General features: G+C 61.0%; 1 protein-coding gene across 3 annotated transcripts; it reads right to left on the reverse strand.

Annotated features, from left to right (window-relative positions):
- Positions 1-91: 91 nt before the first annotated feature.
- Positions 92-12,236, reverse strand: NEURL4 (neuralized E3 ubiquitin protein ligase 4). Of its 3 annotated transcripts, none has more exons than XM_059997477.1 (29): positions 11,952-12,236; positions 10,557-11,001; positions 10,276-10,341; positions 9,833-10,131; positions 9,555-9,666; positions 9,379-9,467; positions 8,570-8,642; positions 8,156-8,420; positions 7,729-7,910; positions 7,322-7,407; positions 7,037-7,199; positions 6,750-6,948; positions 6,582-6,658; positions 6,391-6,469; positions 5,879-6,048; positions 5,654-5,785; positions 5,099-5,244; positions 4,765-4,989; positions 4,569-4,667; positions 4,324-4,485; positions 3,974-4,138; positions 3,251-3,409; positions 2,708-2,887; positions 2,479-2,566; positions 2,278-2,385; positions 1,986-2,130; positions 1,718-1,830; positions 1,472-1,637; positions 92-898 (listed from the first exon to the last, which is right to left on the reverse strand). In XM_059997477.1, exons 1-29 carry the CDS (start codon positions 12,234-12,236, stop codon positions 694-696), a joined length of 4,683 nt encoding a protein of 1,560 aa, XP_059853460.1. In that variant the 3' UTR covers positions 92-693. The 3 variants fall into 3 exon arrangements, with proteins under 3 accessions (XP_059853460.1, XP_059853459.1, XP_059853461.1); XM_059997476.1 differs by having other exon boundaries at positions 5,873-6,048; XM_059997478.1 differs by lacking the exon at positions 10,276-10,341.
- Positions 12,237-12,846: the final 610 nt, after the last annotated feature.

The raw sequence follows: 12,846 nt of genomic DNA on the forward strand, positions 1-12,846 counted from the left end.
GGCTCGCGGGTTGGGCGGGGCGGGGCGGTGGGGCGGGGCAGACGGTAGCGCCCGCGACGGGTGCCCGCGGTGTCCAAACGCCTCCGCTGCACCCCGGCCGCGCACCGCGAAACGCCCCTACCGGGCCGGCCCCGCGGGCGGAGTCCCTGACGTGGCGGGGCCGGGGCTCCTCCAGGAGGCGAGAGGCGCGCGCGAGAGAGGCCGAGGCGGCTGCTCTGAGACGGCGTTTATTGGCTCCTTAGAAATCAGAGTCAGTAACAACTGTACAGAGGCCCGACCCCCGGCGCCGCCTTCCCCACTCCCGCCTGGGCCGGAAAAGCAGCTTCATGTGGGGCACCGGGAGACTCCTCTGGAATTCACAGTAACCAGAACAGAAACGGAAATAAATTAAGTGTATGGGGGAGGAGTCGCGGGGAGTCGTGCTCCCCAGATCAGTGCATGGAGAGGGTTCCCCAGGGCCTGCGGCCGGGCTCCCCGCTGCGCCTTCACCTCGGAGGGAGGGACTGTCCGAGCCCTGGGCACGGAGACAGCTCCGCTTCCCAGCTAGTCTGAGAGTCTGCCCGCATGCTCCTGTGCATCTGCCAGGCTGAGCACTCAGCGTGCCGTGGGTCGCTGGAGTGAGGTGGTGGCAGTCGTCATTCAGAGTCCACGGGCCGAGGCCCAACTGTGCTTGTAGTGGTGCGGCCTCACCCCTCACTCCACCCGTACCAGCAGGGCATAGAGAAGTGTGGCCCCCTTCTCCTTGGTTACCCACTCAAGTTCGGCTGGGCTGAAGTGAGGGTCGGGAGGCTCTCTGAGGGCAGCGGAAGGGGGTCCGGGGGTGTAGGAGCCAGGGCGCACACACACCTGGAACGCCACTTGGGCCTGGTGTGTCTGCTGGGATTTGGGGTCCCGGAATCTGTCAGGCAAGAAGCATAAATAGGGCAGTGAGACCTCTGGGCCCAGGACCTCTCCCCCTTTCCAGCTGCCACGACAGTTAGAAGCTGGCCTTGCTGTTCTCAGGAATCACTCTCTCCGTACAGGAACCTGGCTCTAGCCGTCCTCTCTACTTGAAATGGCCTTCCTCCCAATGCCTGCTCGCCTAACTCCCTCCTGCCTTCTCCAAGTCTTTGCTCAGATCTCACCTTCTTAATGAAGTCTACCCAGACCACCCTATACCATACACCCGCTCCAACCACACTTCTGACCCACTTCACCCACTCTTTTTGTTTCCATAGTACTTACTTGTCACCTTTAAAAATACTAAATACTTATTATGCATAAACATTCTAGAGCAAGAAAGAGCATAACTTCCACATGCCTAGGGTTCCCTTCCTTGTTCTCTGTGATAGGACAAAATAAGTGGTACTTGTGCAAAGACTGTGTGAAGAAAGGGCTGGGTAGAGACTGAGGAACTAGGGAGACAAGGTGGGAGAGGAGAGGGAATCATGGCGACCCGTGTGGCCCCAGGCCCTGCTTCCTGTGTACTCACTGCACTTTGGATGCCAGGGCCTCAGCCCCAGCATATTGGAGGGAGGGGGAAAGCAGCACTGGAGGGGGCTGCTGCTCCCGAGGAGGCGCGCAGTTCTCGCCAGGCTCCTCAAACCCCAGCCCAGGCTCTCCCTTCAAGGGCCGGCAGCTCAGGATGGAAGCAGTGCCTGTGAGGAGAGCTGGGTCAGGGTGGCCCCCCCATGGCCCATGGGCCCGGCCTGCCCGGCCTCTGCCGGTGCCGCGGTACCTGCTCCCAGCTCCCCCCGGTCCAGCACCCTCCGGACGGCTGCCACGTTGCTCCCATGATACGCCATGTGCCACTTCTTGGTTAGTGTCCCAGCCTCTAGGCGGGGATTCACCCTAGGAGGTGGACAGATAGGACAAAGGTCACTGGCTCCCCGAGGTCATTCCCCAGACAAGAAGTTTTGTCTTCTACCATACACCCTCTCGGGACCTCCCTTTCTCAAGGGGGCAAAGAACAGTGAGAGAGAAGCATGACCCTGCCCCATACGTACCTGAGGTTGAACCTGCACCAGCCAAAGGGCAGAGCGTATTCCCGCGGGGGCTCCCCACGGCGCCTGTGGGCCTCATCCCCTCGAAGCTTCCGGCAAGACTCACAGTAGCACAGGCTGCGCTTCGGCGGAGGCATGAAATAATCCTCTGTGGAGAGTGAGTGGCAGACTTTGTGGCATGGCTCCCGCCCTGGGTCTCAGCCATGTGGCCTCTTTCCTACTGGTCTCCAGGGCTCCGGCCATGGCCCTGGGCTGGGCAGGGAATGAGGCAGGTTCTGGGGGACTGGGGACTCACCAGGAAGCAGCAGCAGTTCCTGGAAACGGGAGCAAAGGGCGTGGTACTCACAGCTCTTGAGGGGGCTAGCAGTGGGCGGTGGACCCCAGCACACACTCTCCTTGATACCTGAGGGAGCAGAAGGGGCAAAGGTCACGGGAGCCGGGGCCAGAAGTACGAGGTGGGGGTGAGATGGGATCCTGGCCCCTTCGGCTGGCTCACCATCCACCATGTCAGCTTTCTCCATGTCCCCCTGGGTTCCAGCACTCTTTCCACTGGCAGCCCCTGGTTCAGGGGTCACGATTGTCACCTGCAGGGGAGAGGGGTGGTCAGCCAGAGTGTGACCAGCCCCCAGAGCCTGCTGATCCCCTCCTTGAACTCCAGACTTCCCCTGTCCTCGGACAGCCCAGCCTCCCAGGCACCACTCCTCCCTGCCTCTGCTGCCACTAACCTGCTCACACTGCCCGTAGAGGTCCACGAGCGCATGGCAGGGCTGGGGGACATCTGGCACAGCCACTCCCTGGTCCATCCCATTGATGTGGAGATGCAGCCCCCCAGAGCTGTCTAGTCGCAGTCCCAGGATGGTGCCTTCAGGACACGTGTCCAGATTTGGCCCAAACTTCTCACAGATCTGGGGGGAGAGACCTACTGTCTTCCCAGAGATCAGACTCCCACCGGCAGCAGCCACCCCGGCCCTTCACTAAGCTTCGGGTCACCAGTCCCTGGGCTTTGCCTCCATACTTGCCCACTGCCCAGGCTCTGCCCCTGCTTCAGTTACCTAGACTCCACCTCCCCCAGCCCCACCCCCCGCAACATTCTCCACGGCAGGGATGTAGGAGGAGACGATGAGCCCGAGACTGACCAGGTAACGCCGCTCACACCCTTGCCCATCCACTACAGGACGCCTTTATACCTACGGTCCTAGCTCCAGGGCTAGGGGCCCCTCTTCTCCCTCTTGGCCAGCCCCTCCCCCTTCGCTCTGCTCCCTACCCACCTTGAGACCGTTGTGGAAGACCCCACGGCCCCGCAGCAGCCAGGCCGCCCGTTTGAGGGCACAGGCAGAAGCAGGGAAGTTGAGCCTCTCCGGTGGGCAGGTAATGACTCCCAGGACAAGGGAAGATGTCCACTGCCGGTTCAAGAAGTCTATCCGTACCTGGGGAGAAGGCAACCACTCCGCAATCATGGCCTCCTACAAAGAGGTCACCCACCCTGCAGGACCGGGCTCCTCACCCCAGCCAGGGAGAGAAGACGGCACCCCACAGTGTGGCCTGGGATGCCACCCCTTCCGATGCCTGGACGGACAGGAAACTGCAAATTCAGCTGTGTCCTTCCCTCTTTCAGCCTTGGTCTTGCTATTGCTTCTAAAAGGATTCTTGTCCCCATGGGCTTTCTTCACCTGCCTAACTCTGACAACTTGTGGTCTGCAGCACAAGACCCCCTCCTCTGGAAAGCATGCCCTGTTCCCACATATAGAATCAGGAGTCTCCCTGGCATCCCTCAGCCCCTCTCCACTGCTTCCCTCGTCACAGCCCCCAGGTGGGTACTTCCTGGAAACTGATATACAACTGCCACCACAGGATGTGAACAAAAGCCCAGGAAGCTCACCCAAAGGGCATGCCTTCCACTCTGTCCTCAACCTGGAAAAGCCTCTCTGCAGGAGGGTTGGCCCTGGGTCAGCCTGAGCAAGAGGAGCCGGGGACAAGGAGGTGAGGCCCACCTGGACCAGCAGCTGGGGCACCAGGGGCTGGCTGATGACAACGATGCCCTGGTTGTAGCTGGCCACTCGTGTAGCTGTACGGTTCCCGTTGGACAAGAGAATATTCTTCCCATGGTTCTCTAGGAACTCGAGGGCTGTGGGCATAACGGCCACTTGATTCTGGCCCTGGTGTGGAGGAGAGAGTGAGCTGCGGGGCGGCCGACGCGAGGCCTGAGCCACCCCACTGGGCTTGACAGAGCCTGCAGATAAGCCTCCGCCCACCCAGGGCTGGATCAGAGAACCTGAAGACGACCCAACGGGCCACCAACGGTCCCTCCCTGTGCCCAGTGGGCCCTGCTGCTGCCTCTTACTTCCAGGCTGTGCTCCTCGCCCTCATCCTCCTCCTCGCCCTCGCTGCCAGTGTCCGAGCTGGGGGAAGGAGGCTGGGTGCCTTCTGGCTCGTCCAGCCTGGTGGAGCTGACAATAGAAACACTCCGCACTGGCCCATACAGATCCAACACGGCCCACACGCTCTGGGGGCACACAGACCCAGAAGTCAGAGATCAGTGGAGGACCTCAACCCCACTCCCAGACCCAATGCTGGTCTTGGGTCTACCTTGGCAATGCCGGTGGCTGCAGGCCCCATATCCTCTCCATCTACCAGGACGTGCATCGTGTCATCTGCCCCTCGGCGAATGCCCACACGGCTCCCCACCTAGGGCCAAGGTGAGGCAAGGACAAGTGCTCAGCCCGCCTCTCCCCGCCACCCCGACTCCCACGCCCATCCCAGTCCCTGAAGTCAGCTGCTTCACCCCCAGCCTCTCGAGGTTCCGGCCATAGTTCATCCTCTGGAGCTGCCCGTCGCGCCTCACTTCACAGCTGGACACCATCCAGGTGGTCTTAGTCCGGAGCTCTGGCAGGGAGGGAGGCAGCCCCGGGCCACTGCCCGCTCCAGGCCCCGTCTCCCCCGGTGCTAGTGTGGTCAGCCCTAGCCGGAGGGAACCAGCCCACTTCTCATCCAGCTCCTCCACTTTCACCTGTGAGAGAGAGGAACTCTCAGTGGCACTGTGGGGCAGGAGGGTGGGAAGCTGTCTGGCTCTGCTGTGAAGGGTCCGCCACCTCCCCGGTCACATCGCCACAGCCCACCTCAAAGACCTCCTCGGTCTTGAGCTCCTTGGTGCTGAAGACGAGGCCGTGGGCGTAGCCGGCAGCACGCACCGCCCTCGTGCCGTCTTCCTCCAGGGTGATGTTCTTGCCGCAAGTACTGTGGAATCGGTGAGCCACGCCAGCCGCTGTGGAAAGATGGCACCAGAGGATGGGGGAGGACTGGGGCAGCAAGCTTCAGACACGACACAGGCAAAGCTTTCAGGTGAAGCAGGAAGTTGACGCGAAGGTCCCACCTCCAGTGCTCCCTCAAGACCCCTGACTCCTCTTTCACCGAGGCAAGACCCAGTCCCAAACCTGCCACGCCCAGCTACGGTGTCCCGGCCCGCTGGTGGCGGGGAAGGGTCTAGGCCCTGTGTACCAGGTGTAACCTCCTCCCCTCTTCTTGGCTGCTTCCCACCACGGGTTGATCCCTCCCCCTCGGTCTGCAGCTGCTGCAGCCAGCCTATCTTTGAACAGCTTCCGTGACCTGGAAACTGCATCCCCCAGGCCCACAGCAGGCAGGCAGAGCCCTCCCTCCCTCCCTGCCGGCTGAACCTGGGGAGTGCAGGGGGAATGACTTCTCAGTGGCGGTGTTGCTGGTCGCCAGGCTGTTGTCCATGGGGCCGGTGGCATTGGTGATGGACACTTGGACACACTGGCCATATAGATCCACTACTGCATACACCTCTGGGTAAGAAAGAAAGGGGTCAGGACCCTGATAGCCAGGGGTGGGCTGGGCTGAAGGTGGCAGGGCGAAAGCCACGGAGTAGTCACCTTTACCGGGAGGCAAGCCTGAGCAGGCAGCGCCTTGGTCCTGGCCGTTGATGAAGTAGTGCAGATCGCCCTTGGCAGTGCGCATCATGCCGATGCGGGCACCCGTGCCTAGCGCATCAAGGTCACACCCGTAGTTGTTGCGCATGGTGTTACCGTCTTGCATGATGGCTGTGCCGCTGGGGGGATGACAGAAGGAGTAGGTCAGCCTCCCAGCTTCCTCTCCCCACACAGGCCTCTGCCCAGTCTCTGCTTGTCGGAACCTTCCAGTGCCTCAGACTAGGATCTCGATCTGGGGTCTGAGACCCAATCTTGTATCCTTCATCCCTGGGGTCCCCCCCGGGAAAAGCAGGAGCCCTAAGGGTGTGGGGGGAGGGCTTCCCAGAATCGAAGGGACTGGGCAGCCAGAACCCCTGGGTCTGTCATTGTCTATGGCCACCACATGCCCCAACTCTGCGTCCCTCATCCCAGCCAGCTCCACCCAGCCCCACCCAGCTGGTCCCCAAAGCAGACAGCCCAACCTCAGCATCCATGTATCGTAGTCAATGTCCGTCATAGTGTTGGGGAATTCAAGGTCCTCAGGCCGAATAGCGGTCACTCCTGGAAGGAGGCAGGGGTGGGTCTGAGCTGAGCCCCCAGCCTCCTGCAGCCAGCACCTGACTGCAGTGCATGCGCGCGCGCGCGCGCACACACACACACACGTGCCCCTCACCAGCCTCGATGGAGCCTGACCAGCGGTCTACCATCTTCTGAATGACAATTTCAAACAGCTCTCCATCCCTCAGGGCCCTGCCAGGGAGAATGGCCATCAGACAGACCCTACTTGGGTGGCCGACGCTGGGTAGCAGGAAAGTGGGCACATGAAAGTCCCAACACTGACCGGTTGGAGATGACGATGGCGTCATTGAACTCGCTGCGGCAGTTGTGGCGGAGCGCAGTGCGGCCACCGTTGGTGATGACTGCGTTGCTGCCATGCAGCTGGTGGAAGCGGAGGTCGGAGCCCCCGGTCCCGGATGACGGGGAGCTTGGAGACACCTGGTTGTTCCCCTCAGGGAGTGGCTCAGGAACCTGGGGCACCTCTGCAAGAGTGGACATCACCCATTAGGATTACAGTCGTCTCTGAGGCCTCCCAAGGCCACCCCAACCCCTGCCCAGCCCGGCCCTCACCCACGTCGTCCACAATGGTGGCCTGGGCTGCCTGGCCATAGAGATCAACGACAGCATAGACGCCCGGGGGCACGTTCCAGGCGGCGGGGCCCTGAGTCATCCCATTGACAAAGAAGTGGAGAGTTCCGTCCTCCCGCCGCACCACGCCCACCGTGTCCCCTGCCTTGGAAGAAGGGGGGCTGGAGTGAGGAGTCAGGCGGAGTTCCTGCCTGGGCCGGTCCCGCAGCAGCCCCACCTTGCCTACCTCCCCGCTGCCGACACCTGGCGGTACCCCCACTCTCCCACCTTGAGCCGGTCCAGGTTGTGCCCATATTCGTCCAAGATGGTCGTCCCATTGTGCATCACCCCATTCCCTGTCATCATCCAGGTCCCTAGGGGGACAAGGAGTGGCAGAGGCCATAAGGGGAAAGCCAGAGCTCCTCTCCTCTACATAGCGGTCCCCACATTACTCCCCAAAGCCATTAGCCCATCCCGCCTTTTCTTTGACACTTGCTTGCTTCCCAGAGCAGGGCAAGAAAACTCTGCAGTTCCCAAGCCAGCCACAGGCCCTGTCCACATGGCACTCCTCAGCCACTGAATGCGCCGTCATAAATGTGACAAGTGAAAGAGGGGCTGGAGAACAAGCTTCAGGGCTTCAGGGACGGCTTCCCTCCTAGCATCCTATCTTGGCCCTGCCCTTCTTGGGAGCTCACCAGAGCGCAAGTTGGTCATGGTGGAGGGCAACTGGAGGTAGGCAGGGTTGTGGGTGGTGACGCCAATCTCAATGGAGCCAGCCCATTTGTCCACCATCTTGTCGATGCGCACCTGGAACACCTCTCCGTCCCGCAGGGCTCTGCTGCTCAGTACCACGCCATGATTGAAGTCATCAGTGGCACTGAGGGCACAGCAAGTGGGGACTCAGATCCCGACACACATACTGAGTGTGCCAAAGCTCAGCCCGGCGATGCCTGCCCGACACCCACTACCCAAGTCAAGCAGCCACGCTTCACACTCCAAGAGGCCCCCCTTCTCTGTCCAGGACGCCCCACACCAGACTCCTGCTGCCTCCCACTGCCCCACCCCTCCCCCCAATCCCATCAGAGCCCCTCCGCAGGCTTCTCCCCACCCCATGGGCCATACTGGGGCCTCAGGGCAGTGCGTCCCTCGTGGGTGATGGCTGCCTTCTGCCCACAGTTGGGGTGGAAGAGCAGGCGCTCGGGTTCTGCCTGGGCCGCAGGAGCAGCCCGGCGGAGAGCACCCTCAGGGGACAGCGCCCGCAGGATGGCATTGTTCCGGCGTAGGCGGTCACTGTGGTTGTTATTGTGGACGATGGTCACCTTCACAGCCATCCCATACAAGTCCACCACACCGTACACCACTGGGGGCGTCAAGGGGGTAGCCACGCCTGCGGGGGTGGAAGGCACAGGGAATGGGGGGATGAGGGGAGAAGAGTCAATATAGGGAGATGGAGCATGAAACAGGCAAGAGAATGAGATACAGACCCCCTCACAGCAAAAGCCCTGGCCCAGCTGCTCTCTCTGAGCTTCCCCTTACCCTGATCAATGCCATTAATGAAGAAGTGTAGGGCAGAGTTGGACTTCCTCGTGAGACCAATGTGGTCGCCCTCCTATTCAAAGCAGAAAAATAACAGCCTGGAATCCATTCACAATCAGGCTCCAGACTTGTCCTGGGGACTGTGAGAACAGAGTGGGCTTCGAGCCTTCCCACCACACCATGCGACAGGGAAACAGCTCCAAAAGGCTCCCACGCGTCTCAGGCCACTCTGATGCTCAAGGCAAGTCAGGCACTGTGTTAAACCACTTTATCAACACCGACCTATTAACCCTCACGACAGTCTATCGAAAACTACTGACGGGTTCATTTCTAGACATTAAGAAGAAACAGGGGCTTCCCTGGTAGCGCAGTGGTTGGGGGTCCGCCTGCCGATGCGGGGGATGCGGGTTCGTGCCCCGGTCCGGGAGGATCCCGCGTGCCGCGGAGCGGCTGGACCCGTGGGCTATGGCCGCTGAGCCTGCGCGTCCAGAGCCTGTGCTCTGCAGCGGGAGAGGCCACAACAGTGAGAGGCCCGCGTACCGCGGAAAAAAAAAAAGAAACAACTACCAAAGAGGGTAAGTTTCTTGCTGCAGGTCACTACCACGAATGGCCAAACAGAGAAATGAATTAAACCCATCTGACTCCCAAATCTGAGTGCCTAACTGTTGGGCAACCCTGCCTTCTCAGAAGGAGCCTTCAAGCAAAAGATAAAGGGTCTTGCCCTAGGTCAGAGAGCACAGTGCCCAGGCAGGGCTGCACAGTGCCCGGGCGCCCCTGGAGACTGGCCCGCGCTTTGAGCCCACCCTCACCTGCAGCTCATCCAGACTGAATTCACAGTACTCCCGGCGGGTGCCCTTGCCGTTGGTCAGGATCCCGCAGCCACTCATCATGATGGTGCCTGGGGGAAGCGGACACCCTGGTTAGGGTACGGGCTCCCTTCACCTCAGCAACCACAGGCCATGCCCACCCTGCCGGGGGCTGGTACCTGACTGCAGGTTGGTCATGGTGGCTGGGTACTCCAAATTGTTGGGGTTGTGGGTGGTGACACCAATCTCAATGGAGCCTGACCACTTATCTACGAGCTTGTCGATGCGGATCTTGGGTGTAGTGACAGTGGAAGGGAGAGGCGGGGAATGTAAATGCAGAGAAAAAACTCTGCGCCCTTGGCTCTTCCCCAGGCCACCCCCGCCCCCTTCCAGCATCAAACCCCATCTCTAGCTCCCGGAGGGTGAGGTGCCAGCCAGACCCCAGGGCCTTGCACACCTCAAACATCTCATTGTCCCGGAGTGGGCGGTTAGTCATGACAACCCCATTGTTGAATTCATCCAGGGGCCGGCGGCGCTCTGCCGTCTTATTATTGTTGCTGAGTTTGATGAGGGTTCCACACTTCTCATGAAAAAGGAGGGCATCGTTGGAAGTGAGGATGGGTGAGGTGGCAGTGCCGCTAGGCCCCGGTGCTTCCCCTGCCGGTGGGGAGCTCAGGTTCACATTTAGGAGCCCCCCGTTGTAGGCAGACAGGATGGCGTTGCTCACCACCTCGGAGAGCTCCATGCTGGCAAATTCTGCGATAGCAGGGCGGAGGAAGGAAGCAGAAATGAGTCTCCTCATCCTCAGGCTTGCCGCGCTCCCCCTACCCCTCTCCTGAGGTCCCTCCCTGTCCACCTCACTTCCCACTCCCCTTCCCGGGACCTCCCCGGAGCCCTCACCATTATGCGACTCAAGGCTGTTAGGAAACGTCTCCGGCCGGGCCTGCGCGGGGGACACCGTGAAGGCTGGCGACCAAGTGGGATAGGAGGGGAATAAGGGTTCGGCCCCTGCTGCAGGGCCCACAGCCATGACACCCCTCCTCTAGTCCCTGCTATCCCCTTCAACAGACTCGGGGGTCTGAGTGGCCCTGCCCATACCCTACTTGTCACTACATTTCCCCCATTCCTTCAGCCATTCCCTCTGCCCCACTCCTCCACCGCTGCCCCAGCTGTGTTCTCACCTTCATCCCCAGAGGTCCCCTGTTCAGACCAGGTAGAATCTTCAGCGGGGGCAGAGGGTTCCAGGGGAGGTGTGGGGACGGGAGTAGGGGGGCTGAAGCCCGGCTCAGGGGGTAGCACGGTGATCTGGGTGCACTTGCCGTAAAGGTCCACGACGGCCCAGACACGAGCTGGCAGGCCCGTGGCGGCCACGCCGCAATCCCGCCCATTCACCCAGAGCCGCAGCTCCCCAGCAGCTGTGCGCTCCACGCCCACACGGTCCCCTTCGCCAAGCTGGTCCAGGTCCTGCCCATACTCCTCCAGCACAGAACGTCCATCCCTCAGCACCGAGCAGCCTGACACTACCCACGAGCCCCCCTTCAGCCCCGTGGCGCTGCTTGGGAAGTCCAGCACACTGGGGTCCAGTGCCGTCACCCCAATCTCAATGGAGCCACTCCAGGAGTTGACCTGTGATGGGGTGATGGACAGGGACTCAGGATGGGCCACGAATGGGTCTCCCACCACTAGGAAACCACATTTCACAGGCCACTGTGTCCCCCTCTTCCCACCTCTCAGACAGCTAACTGGCTTTGCTCTCTTGAGACACAAGGCATCACCATCCAGAGATGCAGTCCCACAGGTATTTTCTGGACTCTGGTCTCAGGGGATGGTTGGGCCCGCTCTCCTTTAGCAACTCTGCTTTGTACTGTGGGTGCTCACTGTCTACAACACCACACCTTTCCCCACCAGGCTGGCTAAATTCCCTGGCCCCAGCCCCCTGCCGCCTCTAACTTCCCTGGTCTCTGTGGCCCCTCAACCAGCCAAATTCACAGCTCTCCACGTCCATATTCCTTGCTCTTGTATATGGCTCTCTCCCTCCTTGTATATGGCCTATTTCTCTCCTAGGCTCTGGCTGCACTCAAACTCACCCTTCTCCCAAATTCTGTCTCTGTGCACCCGGCCTCTTCACCACATTATGCACAGGCACACACACCTCTTGCTCCTTGAATATCTCTCTTCATCCATCTTTCTGGCCAAACCGGTGAGTTTGTCCTTCAATGGTTGTTCTTTTCTTGGTTATCTCTCTTCTCCTCCCATCACACTTCTGACATCTCTCCATCCTCCATCTCCCCAAAATTGTTCCAGATCTGTTCCCTAGTCATTATAGTGGGTGGGGCCCCACGTCCCTTCCCTGCTCCTGGATCTTAAGAAAACTCAAGCTCTCCTTGTCTCCTTCTCCTTAAGACTGAATGTTTCCGTTTCATAGTCCCTTCCCGCCCATCACCTACCTGGTGTCCTGTCTGGCGGTTCCCTCTCGGTACCCGGTGATGTGGACTACCCTGGCTGGCCTCCCCCATCTCCTTCTAGTCCCCTCCCACCACCCTCCACATCTCTCTTCCGCGGCCCCAGCTCCGCACCTTGCGGTCGATGCGGACGGTGAAGATGCGTCCATCGCGCAAGGGTTCCCGGCTCAACACCAGCCCGTGATTAAACTCCTGGCCCGGCTGCTGCCGCCGCGCTGTACGCCCACAGGCCGATAGGCTCACCAAGCGCCCGGTGCGCGGGTGCAGCTCCCCGCCGCTGCCCGGACCCCCGCCGGACCCCGGTCCTGGGCCGCTCCCGCCGGAGGGGCCCCCACCCCCACCCGGCCCCGGCCCGGGGCCTCCCCCAGAGCCCCCACTCCCACCCGACCCCGCCGCCATCGCCGCTGACACCGGGGCCGCGCGACAGCCGCGCTTGGCGGCACCGTGGCAACCGCGGTGCACGGACGCCCTGAGGGAATAGGACCGGGGGGGGGGTTGGGGCCAGATATGCTTTACGGCAGTGCCGGGCAATAAAGCATCCCGGGTTAGGGAACTAAGGACTACCACGGTGGGAAGAGAAAGGACGACAGGGTCGGGCAGGTTTGCTTTACGACACGGGCGAGGTGACGGAGTGGCTTCAGAGGGGTGAAGACGGGCCGGGAGCTTTTGCGACAGTGGGAGAAACGACTGCCGCAGGCATCTTTACGACGCGACGGGGGGGAGTTGGTGCCCAAACACTTTCAGCTTTGCGACAGCTGCACCGAAGACCCCGCCTTCGTCGAAGCAGGCAACACCTTGAAGTATTCGCTTTACGGCAAGGGGAGGGGGGAGCTTTCCTTCGCTCTGCTCGTTTCGAAGCGGTGTGAGCGAGCTCTGAGTTCCCAGAGCAGGGAACTGGTAGCTTTGTAAATGAAAATATCTGCCCTCCCTACCACTGAGACCGGTTATGTCTTTCTAGAGTGTCGCAGTCCCTCCACTTTGTATCACAACTCTCCGCAGAGGCAGAGCG

Source organism: Delphinus delphis, chromosome 19 (assembly GCF_949987515.2).
Source record: "Delphinus delphis chromosome 19, mDelDel1.2, whole genome shotgun sequence".
Lineage (NCBI taxonomy): Eukaryota > Metazoa > Chordata > Mammalia > Artiodactyla > Delphinidae > Delphinus > Delphinus delphis.